The sequence below is a fragment of the Aplysia californica genome, unplaced genomic scaffold (genome assembly GCF_000002075.1).
Source record: "Aplysia californica isolate F4 #8 unplaced genomic scaffold, AplCal3.0 scaffold00522, whole genome shotgun sequence".
NCBI classification, from domain to species: domain Eukaryota; kingdom Metazoa; phylum Mollusca; class Gastropoda; order Aplysiida; family Aplysiidae; genus Aplysia; species Aplysia californica.
Window position 1 is genome coordinate 419,928 of NW_004797792.1, and position 24,916 is coordinate 444,843.

Consider the following 24,916-nt stretch of genomic DNA (forward strand, 5'->3'; position numbering starts at 1 on the left):
CCTCTCTCTCTCTCTCTCTCTCAGCTCTACAGGCACAACTCACCCTCAAATGTGCTCTGTCTGAGAATGAGAAGCGAGTAGATCTCTTGCTCCTCGCTGACAGCCTGCTCCCCACCCGCCGAGCCCCCGCCCCCACTGGGCAACAGTTTGGAGGTGGCCGTCGACGTGTTCAAGGCCGTCAGACTGGCAGGCGGAGGCAGAGGTTCAAACCCTGGCAGGTTGCGCTCGCCGCTGTCAACGCGGCAGCTGATGACGCCAAATGTCTGCGTCGGTTCCTGGTAGGCGATCCGCCTGAGAACAGACAGGGAGGGATTGATGCCTTTGTTTTAGAAAGAGTTTTACGGCACTTGCAATACAATATGGTCATATAAGTGTAGAAGATTAGAATTGTTACAAGAGAGTTTAGTTTAGTTTAAATAAAAGTTTTATGGCACTTGCAACCCAAAATGGTCATAGATGAACCGAAGAATAGATGTGTCACAAACACAAAAAAGCAGGAGAGGTAAGGACGATAGATATTTGATAGGAAAGAAGGAGCAAACCACACTGAGCACCGGCCAACCACCTACGGATTGATGTTCAGAGTGAGGGTACATATAGTCAAAATTGTCTCAGACAACTACCCACTGTCAAGAAGAAATGTGGTTGTCTTAAACAGGTGGACATCTTACAAAGTCATTATAATGTAGTCGGATTTTGGTTTTTTTAATGCAAGGAGAGAAATGGGAAGGGGCCATTTGTACATGCGATCGTCTTAGACAGAGTATATTTGGTCGCTTTTAAGGACAAGCGGGCTAACCCAGATTTCGGGAGTTTCCAGAAGTCTTGACGTACACCAAAAGTGGGCATTACCCTACCTATAGGAGAAGTTCGGTTTCATTGGTGAGAGCATTTGCTTAGTTATAGAGAAAACTCTCCTTGTTTTATAATGAAAATGAACAAGGGGCAAAAACTTTATCTTCGATCTTCTCAAAACAGCATTTTTCGATATAGCCCACTTAAAAGCGACCATTTAGAGTATGTTTGACAGTTTTTGTTATCTTACAAAATAATTATAATGGGTTTGTTTTTTTAATGAAAGGAAAGTGGCCGTTCGTACAGGTGACTGTCTTGTACAGGTGGTCATTGGAGTACGTTCGGCTGTTTTTGTTACGTTATACACAGGATTCCGCGCATCTTCTCCATCCATGGATGATCAAAGTATTCTGGAGCCAATTCTCACCTACAACACAACATTGTTACCCTGAAAAGGTGCCGTTAACAATATATACCTTCTCACACCACCAAAATAAAAAGTGTTCCTGCAAAATGGCTTAACCTTTCAAAAGTTTGAAAAGGTGAAGTTACTTTCTGATTACGGCAAAAAGAGACCTTACGGCAACAATTTTACAGTATTACTTTTTTAAAAATTGGACGGGGGGGGGGGGGGGGATACTATGGCTTTGTTTAAGTATATTTTGAAGGAACATTTCATCTCGTCCGTACACCGATGTGAATTAAAACGCCTCAACAACGAAACCATAAACACCAACTGACCTGGGGGACTCTCTCAGGGGAATGGTGCGGATGTGCAGTTTTTGGATCTCATCGATGGTGCCGATCATCAGAGTGGTGTCGTTAGACAGGGCCAAGCTGTGGAAAAAAATTAGGGCGTGAACAACCCTCGGCTACATCCAAATAAGGAAATCACCAAACTTTGGCGGCCATTTTCTCGCTAATTTGACCTCTGAAACCAGGCAACCCCCACCTCCTTCAATTGCAAATGGTTGGAATTCTATAGTAGGAAAATCAATAATTTTTTCATCAAAAGCAATCAAAATGAATTATAAGCTTTAAGATAATACCAATAACTCCATATGCCCAAAAATTGACAAGCGCCTGATTCCACCGCGTCTTGACACATTTCATTTCTTGATTTACAGAGGAAGTTTCAGTAGACACGGTTAAAGCTTTTGCATTTGTTTATTCTTGAAAAAGAGGATATGGTTTTTGAGGTTAACTCTCTCTTGAATGAACATTTTATTTTTTATTTTGCCTGTTCAAACGTAGATGTTTAGTTTTAGTAAGAGCTTTACAGCACTTGCAACACAATAAAGTCATATAAGTGCCGAAGATTAGAGGTGTTACAAGAGAGTAACAAACACAAAAAAGGAGGAGAGATCATGACAATAGATGTTTGATAGGAGAGAAGGAGCAAACCACACCACAGCACCCACCAACCACCCACAAAACATGGAAATGTCTCAGCAATAAAAGGGTTACCTTTACAACTGCAGTTCATGACATCATTTTTCTACCCCTCCACCCACCCATCACCTAACCAAGACCAGTCCTTGACATCATTTTTTCTACCTCTCCATCTACCTAACCAAGACCAATCCTTGACATAAATTTTTTATACCTCTCCATCCACCTATCTACCTAACCAAGACCAATCCTTGACATAAATTTTTTATACCTCTCCATCCACCTATCTACCTAACCAATGCCAATCCTTGACATAATTTTTTCTACCTCATCACCCACCCATCATCTAACCAAGACCTGTCCTTTATGTATTCAATCCTTCCCCAGCCACCCATCACCTTACCAAGACCAATCCCTGACATCATTTTTTCTACCTCTTCACCCACCAATCACCTAACCCCTATAAGCTAACCAAGACCAGTCCTAGATATTGTTTTCTACCCTTCCACCAACCTATCACCTAAACCATATTATAAGCTAACCGAGAGCATCTGACCTGTCAGGGTATCCGTCTGAGTTGAGCGGGCACATGTGATTGACCTCCTTCAGGTTGACGTTGGAGAAGACCAGCTTGTGGTTGCTGCTGTAGATGACGGTGGGCCGGTCCGAGCAGGCAAACACGTTGGTGGTGGACAGAGACCGGAACGTCCTCAGCATCGTGGGCTGGGTGCCTAAGGTCACTTTCTTCTTCTCCGACAAGTACCCTGAGAGGAGCAAAAGGGTTTTCAGTCATGAGTAGTAAATCATCATCATTATCATCATCATTGTAAGTAGCAGGGAACAAAAAAAGGGGTTGAGACTTAGTAGATTTTTCAAATTTAATACAGGTTCAACGTTTCGTCCGGTAAAGGGCTATGTCAGGAACACGATACAAAAAAATCATTATCATCATCGTCATCAAGTGCAAGATCTGCTGCAGACATCAGCAATCATGTTTTGCCATTCATTCCTTTGCTCAGATGCTCTTTAAAAAAAATTAATTAATCCTGATCTTTCTCCTGATCTGTCTAGGCTTTCCAGGTAAGCTGCCTCATTTGCCTTCAATTTTACCTGTGGAAGCTAGACGTTCAAGGCCCTCAGTAGTGAAAACAATCTTGAACATCTCTGAACTTAATTCAAACTTTCTGTGGCCTCAAACATCACTGTCGTCAATGTGTACAGTTTTGCACCTATCATTCAAAAATTCATCAAGTCACCATCTGTAAGGGGGAAACTCCCAAACCCATCTTGAGATATGACTCACACAAAAGCAACAACAAAAATTTGAAATTGCATCCTACAGTTTTCCCCCAAAAGAAGAAACACACACATATAATACGGTACCTGTCTTCACATCCAGAATGAAGTAGAACAAGGAGCCGTCTCCCAGAGCACACAGCAGGTACTGCACGCCTTCAAATGTCGCCATGAGAATGGATCTGGGAATTATCTCTGGAAAAGAGACAAAGAAGTTACAGTAAAGATTTTTATGGCACTTGCAATGCACAGAGGTGTTACTACTAGACTGTAACATACAGACAGCAAAACCTATGTTCTCACAAACAGACAGACGACAAAACCCATGTTCTGATAAACAAACTGACGACAAAACCCATGTTCTGATAAACAAACAGACGACAAAACCCATGTTCTGATAAACAAACAGATGACAAAACCCATATTCTCATAAACAAACAGATGACAAAACCCATGCTCTAACAAACAAACGACGACAAAACCCATGCTCTACCAAATGAAAACAAACGACAAGACCCATGCTCTATCACAGGGATGCCACTCAACTTTTCTTTAAATAGCTGAAAATCCACGCGCCATGGTCTCGCTAACATATGAATATCAATTTGAAATAGAAAGGCTGTACATAGAAAGAAATGACAAACAAACATAAGCAATGGGTGTACATAGAAAGAAAAGACAACATTTAAAGAAAAACAGATTAGATGTACTTAACGTGTGTGGGGTTGTTTCCCCCCCCCCCCCCAACTATAGATTCTATCTCAATCTCAATAAGGGAATAGCGGATCAGGATCAAAATGCCGGAAATACTGGAGAAAAGCGGAAAAGTGGCATCCCTGTCTATCAAACAGACAGACAAAACCCATGTTCTCACAAAAGGACAAATGACAAACCCATGTTCTTAATATGCTAAAGACAAAAAAAACAAAAAAAGATGTTCTCACGTGCAGACAGAAGGACAACAAAACCCACACTCAAGTAGACAAAACCCTGCCAGCAGGGTGTACCCACCTCCTCCCAACATCTCCACATGCAGGCTCTCAAAGTCCGGCAGTCGGAAGAGTCTGGCCGAGATATCTGTCCACAAGCCCACGGCCAAGAGACTAGACGACTCGGAGCCGCCCTCCACGGGACCAATGTCCAGACAGGCCACCTCGTGCTCCACGGTCGTGTTGCTGGAAAAAGAAAAATGTATGTCACAGTCAGATGGGAGGAAAAGAAAATTGTATGTCACAGGCGGGTTGTAGTTGTTGTTGTGAGTGATCCAGTAGCATCTGAGCTTTAACTCTACTGCATGATGCCATTCTGTAATAGCAGCAGCTGCAAGTCTGTTCTAATTGTTGTATTGAGGAGTCGAGGAAGTTAGATGTGTGGGGTAGCTTGGGAAGCAAACATTCCCTCGAATCAGTTAGTTTTCTCTACAGAAGAACGGATGATGTTCCACTGTCTCTGAGGGGTAGTCACATAGTGGGTAGGGAGCAGACTGTTTTACTCCAATTCGGTACAGTTTAAACGAAAAGAAAATTGCATGTCACAGTCAGGTTGGAGGGAAAGACAAATGTATTTTTAGTTTAGTTTAGTTTTAGTAGAGGTTTTTACGGTGCTCGCAAATGCATAAGGTCATAAGAGTGCCAGAAGATTAGAGGTGTTACAAGAGAGTAACAAATATTTTTTTTAAAAGGGGAGATAAGAAGGATAGATATTTGATACGAAAGAAGGAGCAAACCACACAAGAGCACCCGTCAACAACCCACAAAAATTGTATGTCACAGTCAGGTTGGTTGAAAAGAAAATAGATCGTCAGTCGCATTGAATGCAAAGAAAATTGTATGTCAGTCAGGGTCACATGAAAAAAAATTATTGAATATCACAATCGTATTGAAAGAAAAAAAAACTTGTTTGACAGTTTCGTTCAAGGCAAAGAATGTCACAGTCTTGCTGCTTGCAAAGAAAATTGTATGTTACGTTATGGTTATGTTGAATGCAAAGAAACGGATGTGATTGTTGCATTGCTAGCAAAGAAAAAACACCAAACAGACAAGACCAAAAAAAAACTATAACATTTTAATATATTCTTAAATCCGTAACAGGATAGGAAAATCACTTCTGGCTCACAAAAACTTTAACGGTAGTGTTTAAAATCGAGGTAATGAGAAAAGTAAGACAGCCACAAAATTATTTTTTTAAAATAAATAAATTAATTAAAAATTAAAAAACCAAAACAATTTGTAAAGCCGAAAAAAAAAATTGAGATGATGGTAGTCAGCGAGTTAACAAAACCAATGGAGCACCCATTAAACTTCAAAGTGAAATCCAAAACTTTTGGCAAATTTCATCATCATCATTGCCTTTCTCACCCTGCACCAGGGTATAGACCACGGGCAAACACCTTCCTCCTTTCTCTATCCTGGGCTAGCCTCTTCATGTTATTCCATGTCTTCCCACTTTTCTGTACATCGATTTGGCAAATTTACAGAGATGATATAAAACACAGCGAAGCCATCTACGCACCTTTTCAGTGAGACTTTCCCGTCCTCGATCTTGAAGTAGAAGAGCTCGCTTCCGGCGGCGATGACCACCTGCGTGTTGTTGCAGCAGGCCAGGCTGATGTTCTTCCCCTTGGGGTGCTTCCACTCGGCCGCCAAGCTGGGCGGGGAGCACTGGATCAGCCTCATGGACGCCTGGGTGATCTGTGAGGGGAAGGGGGAAGGAACGTTACATTTTAGTGAGAGTTTTACGGCACTTGCAGCACAAATAGATCAAACAAGTGTCAAAGATGGACGCCTGGGTGATCAGTGGGGGAAAGGGAAGGGTGGGGGGGATGTTTCCTTTTAGTTTTTGTCAGGGTTTTATGGCATTTGCAATTCAAATAGGTCAAACAAGTGCCACAGATGGACGCCTAGGTGATCTATGGGGAAGGGGGAGGGAATGTTCAGTTTTAATTTTGGTTTTTGTGGGAGTTTTACAGCACTTGCAACACAAATAGGGCAAACAAGAGCAAAAGATGGATACCTGAGTGATCTGTAGGGAAGGGGAGGGAATGTTTCGTTTTAGTTTTAGTAGGAGTTTTACGTCACTTGCAAAACATAAATATTATATTGGTGCTGTTTATTTTTGTTGTTTATTACGGCACTCTCTTCTTCTTACAGGAATTCGGTGAAAATAACAGAAATAATGGAAAAACATCATTTTTGTTGAGGTAAAAGGGACTTGATCTATGCAAAAGGAGGGAATGTTCTGAGATCTTTGGGTTGACATTCAAAAAAACAAAAAAAATTGAAAAAGTAATAAGGACGAGATCTATGGGAAAGGAAGGAACGTTCTTGGGTCTTTACGTCAATTATTATTTTTTTAATTATTATTTTAATTATGAAAGGGACACACTGCACCAAGGCACACATCCACCTTCTGTTTGTCAGAATTAGAAAGAAGAAAAAAAATAAAACAAGCACAGTACCTGTAAAATCTGATTGAAGGACACATTGTTGCAGACAAATGTCTGGTTATCGCCATCAAAACCTGGCAGCTCTGTCTCCTCCACCTCTTCACCAGACAGCTGCAACACTCTGAAACAAATGGCAAAGGGAGGGAAGGATCAGGACTGTGATATTTTCGAAAATTCAAAAACCATTTAGATCGACATAGACATGAAACTAAAGTAGAGTGAAGCCCTTCAAAAAGCTGAAAATAGAGAAGGATGGAGAAAAGTGGTGGCCCGATCATCCCTGGTGCCCAATGGTCATCTAGACTGAGGGATAAGTGAGTAGGTAAACGTTTAACTACCAATATGACAAAGGTCTTGCTGAGAGAAATGCTGAGAAGACCCCTTGCCACATTTATGAGAGCAGTATGCCTAGTGAGTATAGAGTTGCTAATTTTTGTGCCGCATGCATGGACATACCAGTCTAAGATACCAGACCATTGGTAAACAAGTCTAAGACAACCAGTGCATTAGAACATCAGCGTAAGATAACTGGAGCATTAGAATACCAGTGTAAGAATACCGGAGCACTGATATACCAAGAAAATAACCAGAGCACTGTTACCCCCCTTGAAGTTTTCTCTTACCTGGACTGTCCCACAAAAGACATGACCATCATGTTGTCGTACTTCTCAGAGTTCACTCTCAGAGGCCAGATTCCTGTGGGTGGAATAAAGAACCATGGTGAGCGCTAACGTTTTCACAATAGCATGTTTAAATCTACGCTGAATCTGAACTTGGTTAGGAAGAATGTAACAAAAAAGAAATGAAACCCCAAGATAACAATTTTAGTCACTCTGTCAGACATACAATTATAATTTAGATACACATTTAAAAAAAACAGTTGAATTCTTATGTATTCTTTCTTGTTCAGATAACAATTTAGAATTTGAATTTCAACAAAATATTTTTGGAGTACATGCAACCAATACCACAAATTAAAAAACAAAATGATGAGCCTTTGCTTGCCAGAAACAGATAAAGCCATAAATAACACTGAAAAGAAGTAGAAGAAGCAAACAGCACCAGGTGACAAATAAAGTCTCCCATCCTGAACAATCAACAAACAAATGTCTTTCGAGGAGGAAACTGTGATTGGCTGACTAACATCTCCAGTTTAGTTTTAGTAGAGGTTTTATGGCCCTCGCAACTGCATAAGGTCATATGAGCGCCAGAAGATTAGAGGTGTTACAAGAGAGTAACAAACACAAAAAAGAAAAAGGGGAGAAAGGACGATAGATGTTTCATAGGAAAGAAGAAGCAAACCCCACTAGAGCACCCGCCAACCACCAACACTAACATCTCTGAAGACGTCCAACCTAAATCATCTACCCAAACTACCCACAGAAAGGGTAAGTTAAGGACAAGAGCTGACTAGAAGATCAGTGTACAACCAAGACACTATTCTTTCACAAAGTCACACAGAATCTGTCCAACACATGTCTCAGTTACACACACGCACGCACGCACCCTTTATTCCTGGCAGATCTATGCTGGCATGTTCGTTGATGCCGATTCCATTCCTGATGATCCGGAGAGATCCTTCTTTGACAGCACCCGAACAGGTCACAAGCTGGAAAAGACAACATAGTTTTTTGTTTTTTATATACAAGATGTTTTACGGCGCTCGCAACTGCATAAGGTCACATGAGCGCCAAGGGGTGAATGTCAACAGAGAAGTCCTTACAGGGAATCAGGCTTACTCTGCTCACCTCTCTAGCTCCAACAGCACAAAGTCTGCTTCGACTATGAAGGTACCCCGGAAATAGCGGGTCACGAGAGTGTGACAAACATACAAAAGAGGTAGAGTAAAATGACGATAGTAAGGATAAGGAAAGAAAAAGCAGCAGTTCCCTGTTGCAGTTCAGGCATAAATACGAGCATGATATTGATGAATCAGCCCATTTACAATTCTACAGTGCATAAGAACAAGTTAATGTCCACCCCTTTGGGAATGGCCTAAAGACACTTCAGTCAGTTGCACCGCCGCGGGAGGTTAAAGACAACATAGGCGTCCAAGACCCAGAATAACTTACTAAGAGAACTTGAACAGCTGAGTGATGGGAAAAGACCAGGAACATAAGGTGTTTTTTTTAGGGCATTCGAGCTGAGTAATGAAAAGTAAACCAGCTAACAATAAAAGACCAGGATAATATAGTGTTGGGTTTGGGTTTTTTTAGAGTCCAAGCAGAGAAATAACTTAATAAGTGGTGTACCATGATTGTTGATAATGTCTATTTCAGACTTGGTACACAAATATTTTGATTTGTTTTGTTTTTTTATCGCAATGAGATAGCATGATAGTTTCTACATTTTGCTTGCTTGAGTTGAAGAGAAGCACCTTGATACAATGATGGTCATTTTAGGGGGGGGGGAGAGAAGTAAGACAGACAAGACAAATGACATTTGTCTGACTTAATAGTTCAAATCGTATTATTTTGCACAAAAACTTCATGTCAGGACAAGTTTGTTTTAAAAAGAAAATTAACAGACATGTTGTTTAGCATCAACTTAAGTTTCATAAAGCATCCATTCAACTGCTTACCTGTCCTTGACCTTGCCTCTCCAGGTCCACAACCACCATGTCCAGAATAGGACCAAGATTGGTGAAGGTCTCCATAACCTGGACGTACGAACCACTGCTGTCTCTCTTTGAATTCAACTGGGAAAAAAATTATCTTATAAGTTTATTTTGTATAAGTTACATATAAGTTTAAGTTTATTTTGAAAAGAAAATGTACTCTTTTTGAAAAAGAAGCAAAAAATCTTACACTCAAATTATTATTTTTTTAAAATGAAGAAGACGTTGACTTATTCTAAGCAATAAAGATCGGGGAACTTGTATGAACAACAGAAATTCATAAGACAGAAAAAAGCAGTCTTTAGGTTCAGAAGAAAAGCCCTCAAAATGCACGGGTCACAACCCTCCACTCTATTCTGGCAGCTATCAAGATAGACGGAAGGAGAGACAAAGAAACAAGATACAAAATAAAAAGCAAGATTTAATATTTAGCCGTTGGACAAGGCCCCTACCTTAACAAGCTGCGAATCTCCGACATGAGAGCCAAGGAACACAACCCCGTTGTCCAGATACAGAATTTTCTCCGGTATGGTCGTCTGAAAAAGTAAATTAATCCATCATAAATGGCATGCAACAATATGCGCAAATATAAACTAACCGAAAAGTAAAATGTGGACAGCAAGTTTTATTTCATTATAAAGCTCAGGGATGATAACACGTTATAAGAGCTGAAAATGAAATTTTGCGGAGCCATGTTATAAGTAAATTCAAATACTTTAATAAACCTATAAACTGATGTTTGCTTGAATTAAGAGTAGCACATTGATACAAAAAGGGTCATTTAGTGCAGGTACAAAGACAGACAGCGCACTCCAACCACCCACCCTTTCAACTGAACACGTCTACCCGCTCAACAATTAAATTTTTTTATTTTTTTTTAAAGATAAATAATCTTTGATTAAAATCAGTAGCACAAATGTTTGCTCACTTTGTATTCTTGCTGGACACAAATGACAGAAACCTGGGTTCCTATCCACGATAAGGCATTCATAAACATGTGATGAAGAGTTTCCGAGCAAAGCCTCTTAAACTCTTTCCCTTTGGAGCAGAACGTAAAATCAGAGTCCCTATCTGTGATTTTTTTAACAGACATTTAACCCACACATTCTGAAAGTGTACATAAGCATTTTTCTCTTACCACTCCTAAAGTCTCGACTTTCAGATCCTTTACAGTAACTGTGCCGTCCATTCTCTCCTCCTTCTCCAAGATAAGCATGAAGAGATCTCCAGAGAAGTTCCCCAGGAGATATCGAGATCCGTTGGCATCCACTTTGCCGTAGCAATTTATAGGGCTCAGCTGATGAGGACAAAACAAAAATGGGTTTTTTAAAATAATCTGAACATATAAGACGCATTTTATGAAAACATTTCATTCTGCTTAATGACAGTTACATAGCATTTCACAGAAACTTTGTAATCAATTTAATGAAATCAAACAGGTCATTAACCAATTGAAATTTGTTTTTATTTTCCTGATGACGAAGCTTAATGGGTATACATTTCATTTTGCTTAGTCACAACAACAAAAAACCCTAGCATTTCACACAAACTATGCAACCAGTATGAAATCAAACAAGGCATCTATTAATTGAACATTATTTTACTGAGGTTTGCTTGAACAACTTTCATTTTTTACTTAAAACTCACTCATTCAAAATATTTTAAATTTATGGGATCATTCCTTGGTCTTAGGTGTTATTAAAGGACTTAAGGGCAAGATGCTGACAAATGAATATCACAAAATATAAAAACTATAATAATAATAATGAATAATAAACAGCATTTGTATAGCGCATATCCCCACTTGACAGAAAGCTCTATATGCTTTACAAGACATAGTTGTATTCGTTGTTCCAGTTCTAAGACATAAATATGCTAAAACAATCTTTCAAAGCGCTCACTAGAGAAGGCTTCACATGGATTCTGTGACGTTCCTGCGGGTCTAATGGCACTGCACACAAAATTTCCAACAGCACTGTATACTACTGTAGCGGCTGAACAACACCGCAGTAAGCTGACAAAACGCTTTTTTTCATATTGGTCCAAAATTTTATTTGCTAAATCGACAGCCTGATCAGTTACCCTACTTGTGTGGGAAAAAATCAAAGTGAAACATGTATCTAGTTTTAGAAAGAATTGGAATTCAAATTTCGGAAGACCGCCTTTTTTAAATGGTTACGCTGACAAGAATCCCCTTTATCTCAAAACTGCTGAGAATTTTCAAAAAGAACGTAATTACCTTGATCTGTGGTGGAGCAATTGCAATGTAGTTAAACCCGTTGTGATACGTGATAGATTCCTCTCCAATGATGACAGTGCCTCCAAAAGGTTCAGGGACTGAAATACAAATCAAGAGATGATGTGTTTGTTGATTTCTTTACAGGTGTGCATACGTTTTTAATCTACTAAATAAATTATGACAATAGAGAAATGATCATCACTGTCCAAACAGCCAGTGAAAGGTAATGTTTTCAGGACATAAATACACATGATATTGTAAGAAAATTTCAGAAAAGAAAGAAACAATAAAACCTACACTCATTTCCTTTGCTTCTTCAACAGATAAATTGTGGCCAAATAAGTTTGCACATTATTTCAACAAATAAGGGAAAAATGCAAAGATTAACTAAAGCAAATATGGAGAAGGAAAGTAACTAAAATATATCTTTTAAACTAACTCAACCCCCCCCCCAAATCAAATTAAAAAGTAACTTACTGGGAATAAGCATAGAGGCCATTGTTTCCACATTATCTTGCTTCCAGGGTCCTTTCTGAAAGTCTTTATCCCTGAGAGATATCTCGTACGTCTTCACATGCCTTCCACTTTGATCCTGTCCGGAGAGTAAAGGACAAAACCTCAGTTTCCACTCAACCACCTTCAAACACATCCTTAACTTGTGCACATCCTCCAACACATTTCTCCGATACTGACAAACAGGTCGTTATCTCAAATTCAAATAGAGCGCCCGGGGGGGGGGGGGGGGGGGGGGGATTTCTACGTCAGAACAGACAGGCCATCTCAAGATAAGGAGTAGGCTGACTGACGTATTGTCAGGCTCATTTTGACCTTCCGAAGCACAAACCTTAAGACAAAACAATTGTGAAAATATTATCAAAGAAAGCCGTTACCCCTTTTGCCTCGCTCATAAGTTATTTTCAAAAATCACCTTTGTTATTTTTCTACCAAAAAGTCATTAAAAATGCAACAGGCAAACTGACAATCGTCACGCTTGAAAAATCATACCTGAATAAGTGCTTGGCAAAGACACTGTTTTCAAATATACAGTACATAATCTTACAAACTCACAGCATGACAAGAGCCTAATTTTTCAAGGAGAAAATATATAATTCAACTCCTCTTTGAAACGCTAGAGTAACATGCCGCTGTACTTTTTTTAAAATCAGATTCTAAACAGCACAAAGAAACTTTCTTTTTTGTGTATAGTAATGTATTGTGTGCATAAATATGCATTTTTTGTCAACACATACATGATCAGGTTTTAAATATTAAAATATCAAACAAGATAAAATCTCAGTTTCTTATTATTTCCAAGGTATGTAATATCATATCCTCTACACTTGTAGCAACGGAGCTTGAAACAGACTTTGGCCTGAGATAGATTTGGTCACCACAGAGGAACTGTCAGCAAGGGCAACCAAGGACAGGTGGAGAGAAAATGGCAATGCTTGTTTTAGTAAGGTTTTAAGGCGCTTGCAACTGCATACGATCAAATGAGCGCCAAGGGGTGGATGTCAACAGAGAAGTCCAAACAGGGAATCAAGCTTACTCTGCTCACCTCTCTAGTCTCAACAGCACAAAGTCTGCTTCGACTATCAAGGAACCGCGGAAATAGCAGTTCACAAGAGAGTGACAAACATACAAAAGAAGTAGAGGAAAGATGACGATAGTAAGGATGAGGAAAGAAAAAGCGGAAGTTCCCCCTATGTTGTTCTCGCACAGTATGAGCACGACGTTGATAAATCAGCCCATGCACAATTCTACTGCGCATAAGAACATGTTAATCCCCCCTATGGGAATGGCCTAAAGACAATTTCAGTCTAGTTTCAGTTTTAGTAGAAGTTTCACGGCACTCGCAACTGCATAAGGTCACATGAGCGCCAGAAGATTAGAGCTGTTACAAGAGAGTAACAAAACATAAAAAAGAAGAATGGGAGATAAGGACGATAGATGTTTGACAGGAAAGAAGAAGCAAACCACACCAGAGCACCCGCCAACCACCCACTAACTTCAGTCAGTAGCACTGCCTCGGTGGGGGGGAGAATGGCAACTGATCTGACATGCATTAGAAAAGTCAAAGACTATGTAATTTGTTTGTTTGAATTAAAGAGAAGCACATTGACAAGATAACGGCCAGTTAGTGGAAGGAATACGCATGTCAGACAGGGAAACACAACAGAAGGAAAGAAACAAAAGTGTGACCTGCCTGTGGCACCTTCTACCCACCCACAGACAAAGGCTAATATAACAAAGAAAGGGAAACGAATTCTTTCTCATGGGTTTACCTGGTGGATGAAGGCCACTGTCGGTGTCTGGCAGCCGTAGAGGAAAGCCATGTCAATGACAATCAGTTCCTCCATCCTGTGAAACAAACATGACAACTTTGTCAGCAATCTGTTTTTGCTGGTGCTGATGCTCGCTACTTACGGAAAAAACAATGCAGCATATGTTGTACACTGCCTTATTAACCATTATAAATGTTGAGTTATCATACCCCCCATTTAGGAGAAAGGCTGCATTTACCACAACTGTTACTTAAAAGCTGAGAGGGAAACAGCATCCCAATAGAAAGATGAAAAAGACTTCTCTACACGAGAACTGAACTTGAGATTCCAGAGTGGAACAGTAAAACACATAACCACTACACCACAGATTCCACTTTGTCTGTGTTGGTGTTGCAAGCTTCACACTTTTAACTTTAAACAATGTGAAAGAACTGAATCGAAAAGTAAGTATTAACTTACAAGCAAAAGAGACTTAAACATTTCAACTTCCCAGATCGTTCCTGAACAAACATACACAACCGACTGAGACAATCACAATTTAAATAGCAACATTCACAAGAAGGGGAAAAAAAGCAAGAAAGACAAGAAGATTCGATGGAGAGGGAAGATACTGATAAAATTACTGGTAACTCGTATTGAGATGGATCTTGATTACGTCCATGTAACAAACCTTATGCTGAACGCTTTTAGTTCTCTGTTTTCTTTCTCCAGCTGAAACACTTTGAACAGGCCATCATATAGGCGCAGGCCAATCACTCTACACTCTGGATCAATGATGCCAATAATTCCCGTCTCTGAAGGCCGACCAATCTGATCCTGAAAAAGAAAAAGTAAAAAAGCATGAAGTGCGTTTTTAATGTAAAGTATTTGTGTTAGTAGAGGTTTTACGGCGCTCGCAACTGCATACGGTCATATGAGGGCCAGAAGATTTGAGGTGTTACAAGAGAGTAACAAACATAAAAAAGAAGGAGGGGAGATCACGACGATAGACATTTGATAGGAAAGAAGAAGCAAACCAAACCAGAGCACCCACCAACCACCCACAATGTAAAGTATGGAAGAAAAAAGTAGAGTGGCCATTTAGAATGGTTCAATTCAACAAAGCAGTCTTTCTGCTTGGCATATAATACAAGCAAAGATCTCTGTATCAGTGTATGTTAAACCGTGTATGTAGGACGATTTTCACCAAGCATAAACTAGAATCAAATACTCATTTACAAGAAGTAATGTAAAGGAGAAAATCAAGGACTTCAGTTGCCATTAACCCTACCCGTACACCCTGGGGTCATTTTGTATCCCCAGGGTTGTATTCTTCACATTTTAGAATACTTCTAGTACGATGATCTCTTTGAAACTTTCAATATTTCTGAAAAAATAATTTTGACAGACTGCTATGCAAAGCGTACAGATCGAATTAACGAGTAAATTTCCTTCCTCTTTGGCAAGTGGTGGCCCACAGTTCCCCACGTCGTATGGATACGATAGTAAAACACGGCGTATGGATAGGGTTAACTCTTTGAACCCCATACACATCGGACGCTATTGGACGCTGGCAGCGCCAGGCAGTTATAACCCTGTTCCTCAAAAGACCTAAAAAGCAATGCACAACATACAAAATAATGGTTTGCATACACAAACCACAAAACGGACTTTACGTGAAGCAGTCTTTCAGCTTGACAATACAAACAAAGAAAATCTCTGTACGTTAAACCGTTAACAGACCACAGGAATACTTGCCTGAACATTCCCATGAGCCCGAGTGATGATTTCAATATTTTCTCCATCCATCTGGCACTCCAGTGTCATGGCATTGTAGCGATGAGTCAGCAGAAACAGCAAGTCCTTGGTTTCACCCTATGAAATAAATCCCAGAAAAAAAGGGGAAAATGCTTTGGGTACTCTTAATAAGTTAATTTTTATGCAACTTTTAATCCATACCATTTTCATTTCTACCTTTTTCTAATACTTGCCATGGTAACATTTTTTTGTTGCAGATTTCACCAATCTGTAGAGGACCTGGGTTCAAATCTCAATAAAGAGTTAATTTTTTTCGCATCGTTTCCAGGGCCTCTTCTGCTTCTCGTACTGGGGTCCACAACCCAAAGCCCTACTGAACTGTTCGACTGATTTACACATTGTGAATAAAGGGGCATAATTAATAATCAGCCTACCAATTAATTGATTGTCATGCAACACACAGCATGTAATTTTAACATTACAGAAAAATACATCTTTTAGTTTAGTAGAGTTTTCACGGCGCTCGCAACTGCATAATGTCATATGAGCACCAAGGTCCATACAGGGAATCAGGCTTACTCTGCACACTTCTCTAGCTTCAACAGCACAAAGCCTGCTTCGACTATCATAATCAAGGCATCCCAGAAATAGTGAGTCACAAGAAAGTGACAAAAGAAGTAGAGGAAAATGATGATAGTAAGGATTGGGAAAGAAAAAGCAGCAGTTCCCCAGATGCAGTTCAGGCACAGTTATGAGCAAGACATTGATGAATCAGCCAATTTACAATTCTACTGAGAATAAGAACATATTAACGTCCCCCTTTTGGGAATGGCCTTTAAAGACACTTCAGTCAGTAGCGCCGCTCCGGGGGTTAAAATACATCCAAGACTTAGTGTATGGTATGAAATTAAATAAGAATCTCAATATTTAACAAGTTGCCTATTCAACATTAACGACAACAAAAAAACATTATTGTGCTAACTACAATTTAACAACACTACACTACACGCTGCTCTGCAAACACAGCTGCCAACAGTTTTCCTGCCCGATCCAAGTTTAGCACTTACCGGAGGTCGAAACAGCTCTATTACGGCGATCTTTCCATAGATCATAATCTCTTTTATGGGCCTGAGCCCTTCAGGTGTGACAACATATATTTCAATTCTGGTATTCTTTGCTATGATCAGATTCAAGTCACTTGGAGACGTGAAGTGTCCTGTAGATAAAAGAAAATCATTTTGTTAGCCTGCTGAAAAAATATTTTTATCACTAGGCGATAACAATTAAAATTATCTGTCACTAATTAATAAAAATGGAGCATAGTTCAATCCAGAAGCCATTGTCAGCCATAGATTTGTATTATCCTAAACCGATTGGCAAAAGTAGTGAAAAGAATGTCCCCCATGTGACCCAATACATAGGGGCCACCATTCTCTGTTTGCGATCTTTTGGGCTTGGGTCACTGTTACAACTCTTTTTGGTTTTTGTACACAAACTATAATACTGCTAAGCCTAATTGCAAAGTAATTCTTCACGCTTTGGAGCAATCAGGGAGGTATCCCAAAATTACATTTGACTGACCCCATTGTAAGCCTTTGGTAAATTTTTACTTTCACTCCCCCACACAGATGCACTGCTCTGGGGAGTCAAACTGCAGTAGTTTTTGCTGCAGATCACACATGCAGTCACTAACACTGTCACGAATCAATTATTTTCAAGAAAATGCAAAACCTAACTGCAAAACATCAAATTATAGGTGAAAGTACGGGGGCATGCCCAACTGAAACCCCCCAGATTTTTTTACATGCCCCCCTGAATTCCCCCCCCCCCCTTTATTGGTTCAAAGCGTGGAAATAATTATGCAATTAGGCTTAATGTGGCCTAGTTCGATAAAAAACCATCAAATACAGTCAAACCTGCAATGACGGCCACTTGTACAAACGGCTACTTTCTATTCCCCCCTTGCGTATTAAATATATTATATAATTTAACTGCAAAACGGTCACATGTCCAACGCGGCTGCGACCACCTTATTTTATAAATCCACTGTCAAATTTACCTGCCTCAGGCGGCCAGGCATGGTCACTCATCGCCCGACGCTTTGTCATAAATTTTGGATCTGCCCCTAGAGCTGTGGACGAGCCTTCATAATCCATTCACATGTCGTTATTGTTAGTCCCTCCAATGAATGTTTACCCAAGTTGACCATTTGGTAACAATAAATTTTCAACTGTTGGTGAGGGAAGCGTGTGATCCGTCATAACCTATTTAAGCCCCGCCTACAACTCATGCACAAATCGTCATGTGAGGTGACTGGTCACTGATTTGTTTACTTTTTATCATTAACAAAGTGACAATGGACGTTGACGTGAACTTGCGACAGAAACATCGCTGGTTCTGCGAATGGTGGCGACCTGTGTGTTTGTTTTACCAGGGCACTTGGTCATCATAGTCTTACATAATATTTTGTTCATTTTACCCTTGCACAAAATACAAAATTGGCAGCAACAAAAAATTAGCTAGCCAAAAAGCAAAATAGGGAACAGAGATGGGGGGGGGGGGGGGAGAGATCCTCAGCTAGTTTGTATGTTTAGTATAGGATTTTATGGTGCTTGCAACTGCATAAGGTTATATGAGCGCGCGAAACACACAATAGTTTTATATATATGTAGTTCACTAATTGTTGCGGCAGAGTTGTGGTTCATGAGACGCATGCTACGTATCCCATGGACAGCTAGAAAAACAAATGAAGAAGTCCTGGTTGAAGCAAATTATAGAAAACAACTTATCACGAATATAAGAAAACGACAGGCAAATTTTTTCGGACACACAATGCGGAAAGAAGCATTAGAGAACATTGTAACAACAGGAAAGTTTGATGGAAAGAGAGGTAGAGGCAGACAGAGGGAAAAGATACTGGACAAGATGACAACATGGCTGGGAGCAGCAAGAACAACAGACACCATTGCTGCTTCGAAAGACAGATGGAAGTGGAGGTCCATGATTGCCCACGCCAGTCGGCAAGGCACCGGATGATGATGAGTTCACTGCACAGCTGTGTATGGGTTATTTGATCGTCAACGTTAATCAGCTTGTTTGAAAACATGTACGGAAGTAGGGGGGCAAAGGCAATGAACAACAACAAACAAAAAGCTGCGAAGAGCCAGTGGAAACAGGCGGGAAATGTGAGTAGGCCCTAATTCCTACAACCAGTCGAGCGCCATTTATAGGCGGATCAAGTGATCCCAAGGGCGCTGATTAATCATTATTTATGTCTGCTTGTCTCAGGCAGCTTTTACTCCTTTTTCTCTGTCTGTGCTGGCTCTTTCTCTGTGTTTCTCACTGGGCTTCTCTGTGTCTGCCTCTCTCTTTCTCCTATTTTCCCTCTTATTCTCACTCTCAATTTCTCTTCTCTTTTCTTTCTTTCTCACTCTGTCGCTTTCTCTCTCTCTGTCTCTCTCTCCCTCTCTTTCTTTCCTTGCTTTTCTCTTGCTCAATGTCTTTATTTCTTCACCCATCCCCCTCTTCATTGCCTTGTCAACTCAAGCCGTCCACTGCACATGTACTTATCTCCTCTTTCCTTACTCCATTCATATCAAGCTATGTTTGAATTACATGAAGCTACAGCGGGCACCTCTGTGATTGGCCCAAATATAGATGAGGCATTTCCGCCATCTATTTTTGTCGTCTTCTGGGGCTTCCTCAAAGACTCTTGGGTTTCCTTCGCCAGTAACAGTTGACTAGATTTCGCCATCCTTGGGTTTTTTTCTTTTTATTAATTTGTGTTATCAATTACAAACATTCTCAGCAATTCTCGTTCCATAAATTTACCTTCTCCTCAAAGTTGTATACACACACACACACAAGCACGCACACACAAACACACACATGCAAAACGGGCCCGCCACGGTGAGATCAGAGACAGTGTATGTTTACATACATTGTCTCTGGTGAGATCTACTAGATCTAGTAGTCAAAGTCAACACATGCGACTAAATGTAGAACAAACGCAAACTATTTTTAGGTAAAGCGGCCATCTTGTTTGACGTCAGACTTCAAAATTTCACACTTGCGGCTAACTGCAACCCGTCAGCCATGTTCTGATTGGTTACAAGCTGCAAGGTTTCCAGTATGTTAAAATAACATTTTGGAACGTGGCTTTTAACATACTATACATTCCGATGTTATTAACATACCTGAAACCTGGTAACTTGTAACCAACCAGAGCATGGCTGACGGGCTGTAGTTAGCCGCAAGTGTGAAATTTTAACGTGGGAAACACATCAATACGAATAATACGTCAAGCCACTGACCCAAAATGTCGTTCTATGCGGTATCTCCAAGATATGAGAATCTTTAAATTGGTGGGACTAGCCGACTTGTGATGTCCCGGCCCAGGGGGCGGCCATTTCGGCAAAATCAGTCAGGGAATCTCCAGATTGGGCACTTTTTTAAATAAAAAATACGGAGTGTCTACGTACACGGTAACCGGGCACGTACGCTAGCCTCAGTGTCTACGAACATGGTAATCGGCAACCGGGCGTGTAGTCTCATATGTACACGGTAACCGGGCACGTAGCCTCAGTGTCTATGTACACGGTAACCGGCAACCGGGCGTATAGTCTCAATGTCACACACACGGTAACCGGGCGCGTAGCCTCATTATCTACCAACACGGTAACCGGGCACGTACGCTAGCCTCGGTGCCTACGAACACGGTAACCGGCAACCGGGCGTGTAGTCTCAATGTCACATATGTACACGGTAACTGGGCACGTAGCTTCAGTTTCTACGTACACGGAAACCGGCAACCGGGCGTGTAGTCTCAATGTCACACACACAGTAACCGGGTGCATAGCCTCAATATCTACGTACATGGTAACCGGCAACAGGGCGCCTCTACGAACACGGTAACCGGGTATTTTGTTTCGTGGGGGGGGGGGCTTGAGCTAGGTGTACGGTAACTGCTTTGTTCCCTTCAGGACCTTGACCTTTTTCCTTTTTCACTCCGTTTTTTGTGTGTTGTGAGCAGAAAGTAATCCCAAAAATGATCCTGTCATCTTTCCTAAGGGAGAGCAAAATGCAGTGACACTGAAAATCTTACTTAGCAGAGAGCTGTAGCAGTAATCAAAATTCTAAACATTAAACATATTTGCTTCCAGTTTCAGTTGGGGGTTTTTTTGTCCTCTGGTGTTGCATCCAGCCCTCCCCCTATCCCCGAGTGCGTCTCAATTACTGACAAATTTCTAGGAGGTAACGAAAGCGAAAGTAAAGGCTTACTGGACGCTCTGTTATGAAATTTAGTGGGTATCATGCTGGACTATAGAGCGGTTGACCCTAGTGCGTCCTCTTCGAAAAAGCGCAAACTTTGCGAACAGTTACCCTACTTGAGTGAAAAACAATAAAAGTGACACTCTTTTTGGCTGAGTGAACTTTATCTTTTGGACCCTCCGGTTACCGTGTACATAGATACTGAGACTATGTGCCCGGTTACCGTGTACGTAGACCCTGAGGCTACGCGCCCGGTAACCGTATACGTAGACACTCCATAAAAAATAGAGAAAGGGGGGGTTCAGGCTTGATATCTCTCGCTCGCTGAGCATCAAACAAAGCCTATAATAAATCTAGATGAAGGCTCAAATGAGCGGGGTGGGAACTGCCAAAAATGCGCCCAATCTGGAGATTCCCTGACAGATTTAGCCAAAACGGCCGCCCCCTGAGTCGGGACATCACAACTCGACTAGTGCCAAATTGGTATCTCCACAGCCTTCTAAATATAGTCTCTGGGTATCTCAGGAGGTGATGACATCACATGACTAAAATTAGCAGCCAATCAGGCAGTTGCATGGTTCTACGTTAGCTACATGTGTAGGCTATAGGGTAGAGCTGGTTGTAACGGAGTACAAAAGTACTCCGGTACTTGTACTTACGTTACAATTTTCGGTACTTTCACTGTACTCCGGTACATTTTGAGAACCAGTACTTTTACTGTACTCAGATACTTTTTTAAAAAGTACTTTTGAGTATTTTTCAAGTACATTTTGAGTACTTTTGAAGCTTAATGAAAGAATAAGTGCCGGCATTTCTGATCATAATTTACGGAACAAACACCCGGGCGGGCACAGCCGATCAACCAAGAGTTAAAAGTTGAGATTAAAGATCAGCCACTCTCGTGAATGTGATCACATGCGTTGTAAAACTCCATGAAACAGTACAATGATCCCCAGACGGGATCACATTGAGGTGTGAACTGACCGATGGGCGTTTCTTTTCCCAAAACATCGCACTCGCATCTGAGCTCGCCACCTGAACTCTCATCACTCGCTGGGTGGGTAGGGCCTACAAGTTCGCTCCAGGCAGGATCACATCGAACTGTAAACTCTTCCCTGACCATTGAAGTTGAAGGGAGTTTTTCCCTATTCCCGAATTTGTGAGACAGCCTGAATTTTAATTGGTGTGGTCCCAGCGTAATGGAGCGTAACGACAAAGGCGGGGGGGACTCAATCAGAGATGGAAGGCTACAATTTTTGGACAGGTAAAGGGGAGGGGCAACTGGATAAGTAGATAAGGATCTCGAGACGATATGCTAATGAGTGTACGGTATAATATTATGGCATGCCTCATGCCACCATGCTACTGTGATTGGTCATCAAGGTTGACCACTCTTTGCTCGCCATATGTCATAAACCTACCCAGGGGTCACGTCAGTTCATGGGTCACTGTAGATTCTTCCTTGGCTTTGTCGGCTAAAAAAATCCCGTATTTCCCTTGCTCCCGAGCACTGGGATCTTAGGCGGACACTACTGCAGTAGAGAATTTTTGGTTACACTACACTTACTAGACTCTATGAAATTATATGTAGGCCTATTTTGGTTTGCCGTGGGCGCCGTGGACAACACAGTGTGACTAAACTCTTAGAGCAACTTTGTCTCTACATTTTCCAATTTGGATACTTTTCCTACTTTCCGACCTCTAGAACTGACATACATTTGATCATATTGTCTTGCTCAAACAAATTCTATTCATAATATCACTTACTCACTAGTTGCATTTGTTTGTTCGCTGGGGTTTTTTTTCAATTTCACAGACCATTCCCACCTCCTACGTTCAGTGCGTATACATATTCAAATGCTTTGTACTGTTTACATGTAATAAATGGTCGAATTTGTCAAATATACTAGATATGTTATTCAATATGATGTTTTGCATGCACTGAAGACTGAAGTGTTTTAGCATATTAGCAGAAAGTCTCAAAATGTACTCTTATAAGTACTTTTTTAAAATGTACTTTCAAGTACATTTTACAGGAAAGTACTTTAATAACTGTACTTAAGTACATATTTTAGACTGTACTTTTAAGTACATATTTTAGACTGTACTTAAGTACATATTTTAGACTGTACTTAAGTACCTTTTTAAAAGTACTTTAACAGCTCTGCTAATCTATATTATATACGGTTGGGTCGGGCTTGCAAAATCAGCGTCCGCGAGTAACGAACTACTCGCTGGCACTACCCGCAAACGTGCGGACGCGCAACGAACCATACGCTTGTGAAGAGTAGTTCGCTACTCGCTACACATCGGACAGAGACAACAGTTCGTTAAGCGAGCGAGCGGACGGGCGGACTGAGAGACTCCTCACTCCATGCATTCAAGCGGGCGGACGGATGGACGTGAGCGAATCCTTCCATTCATTGCATACAACTTACAACCCCCCACCACCCCGCCAAAAATTTATTGAAAAATCACCGTTCGGAGAAATAGAGGTCAAGTTTATTTTCCCGAGCGTTCTGAGAAAAAGTCACTTCGAAATTATAAACCATCCTCAGCCTCAAACTCAACCATCAAAATCAAGGCCAAAGCCAAAGGCCAGGGAAATTCAGCTCTGTCATGCTGGTTTGGAAAGTGCTGATCTAGAATCTAGACCCTAGATATCGACTCTATCTCTAGAGATTCTAAATCTGCACTTCGCTACACTAAATAACCAGCACTCTCGCCACCAGGGAAAGGTTGACAAGAAAAGCACGGTAAAAAAGAACTCTGAGAACTGCAAAACGTACACAAAATAATGCCACAACAAGCATGAGATGAAACTCCGTACCTGTGACACCGTTTGACACTGAAGTTGGCTTGTGAGCGGTAACAACATAGTTGTAGGCCATGATGCCGCTATCCAGATGAATAGATCTACACCATCAACACAAATCGAATGCAGGTGAAAGGAATGACTGCTTCTATTTCTTTGCACCCTCGGCCTCTCTTGTGAGCAAAGTACTGGTCGAAAAAAACTATTTTCCACTCCGACAATGCTGTTTTCGCCTTCTTGCCTTCAGCCTTGAGAGCGAACAACAAACCCACTTCCGGCGGTAGGCTCGATCTGGATGAAGAGAGGACGAAAAACAATTTCTGCGCTCAAAGAAAAATGAATGCTTTCTTGTTTACGGTGTTGCATACAAAAAAAGACCTATTAATATTTTATTTCCTACCAAACTTTATTTTTTATGCCCGGCTGCTTTTATTTTAACACCTATTCAGAAATACTATACGAATGTTGTCTTCCTCTAAAAATGGGAAAAGAATCTGCATGTACATTCTTTAATAGAGAAATCATTATGATATCATCCGTGCTCAGTAATATATAATCCTCTTAAATAGCAACCTTTTTCTCTACATCAACCTTATTAATTACTATTATAAATTGTCTGGTGATTTTTTCCTGAAAAATCCAAAGACAGACAGTGAATATCGGACCGGCACGATATACTGATCTATAATATCAGTGTGTGTGTGTGTGTGTGTGTGTGTGTGTGTGTGTGTGTGTGTGTGTGTGTGTGTGTGTGTGTGTGTGCACCCTTCTTCTCTTGTTTAACTTCCCAAAACAACTGCCCGGGCCAAAAAAGACACTAAGGCCTACTGCGTTCAAGAGCCATACTATATGTCATTTACCTTCTAAGAGTCTGAAGGGGAAAATTTGGACCACGACAGTTACCGGCAATACACGAATAATATTACCTATATATATATATATATATGCTCTCACTTTCTGATAATAAACTGTATAACAACATCACCACGTCCTGCGATTAGGCTCGTGTGTGTGTGTGTGTGTC

The 24,916-nt window shown here is 40.8% G+C and overlaps 1 protein-coding gene across 2 annotated transcripts in view; it reads right to left on the minus strand.

The window, feature by feature from the left end:
• Positions 1-24,200, minus strand: part of LOC101845489 (DNA damage-binding protein 1) — a 34,533-nt gene extending 10,333 nt beyond the window's left edge. Inside the window, exons 1-19 of one of the 2 annotated variants that reach the window (XM_005106251.3) lie at positions 23,908-24,199; positions 16,874-17,022; positions 15,807-15,923; positions 14,740-14,885; positions 14,070-14,145; positions 12,262-12,376; positions 11,785-11,882; positions 10,684-10,842; positions 9,998-10,081; positions 9,510-9,626; positions 8,435-8,537; positions 7,552-7,624; positions 6,941-7,049; positions 5,995-6,173; positions 4,495-4,658; positions 3,571-3,678; positions 2,744-2,951; positions 1,537-1,632; positions 44-291 (exon numbers count right to left, since the gene is read on the minus strand). In XM_005106251.3, the coding sequence (XP_005106308.1) occupies positions 44-291; positions 1,537-1,632; positions 2,744-2,951; positions 3,571-3,678; positions 4,495-4,658; positions 5,995-6,173; positions 6,941-7,049; positions 7,552-7,624; positions 8,435-8,537; positions 9,510-9,626; positions 9,998-10,081; positions 10,684-10,842; positions 11,785-11,882; positions 12,262-12,376; positions 14,070-14,145; positions 14,740-14,885; positions 15,807-15,923; positions 16,874-17,022; positions 23,908-23,968 (2,410 nt within the window). In that variant the 5' untranslated portion in view covers positions 23,969-24,199. Of the gene's footprint in view, positions 1-43; positions 292-1,536; positions 1,633-2,743; positions 2,952-3,570; positions 3,679-4,494; positions 4,659-5,994; positions 6,174-6,940; positions 7,050-7,551; positions 7,625-8,434; positions 8,538-9,509; positions 9,627-9,997; positions 10,082-10,683; positions 10,843-11,784; positions 11,883-12,261; positions 12,377-14,069; positions 14,146-14,739; positions 14,886-15,806; positions 15,924-16,873; positions 17,023-23,907 lie in introns of both variants that reach the window. The other variant, XM_013086928.2, reaches the window with a different exon arrangement.
• Positions 24,201-24,916: the final 716 nt, after the last annotated feature.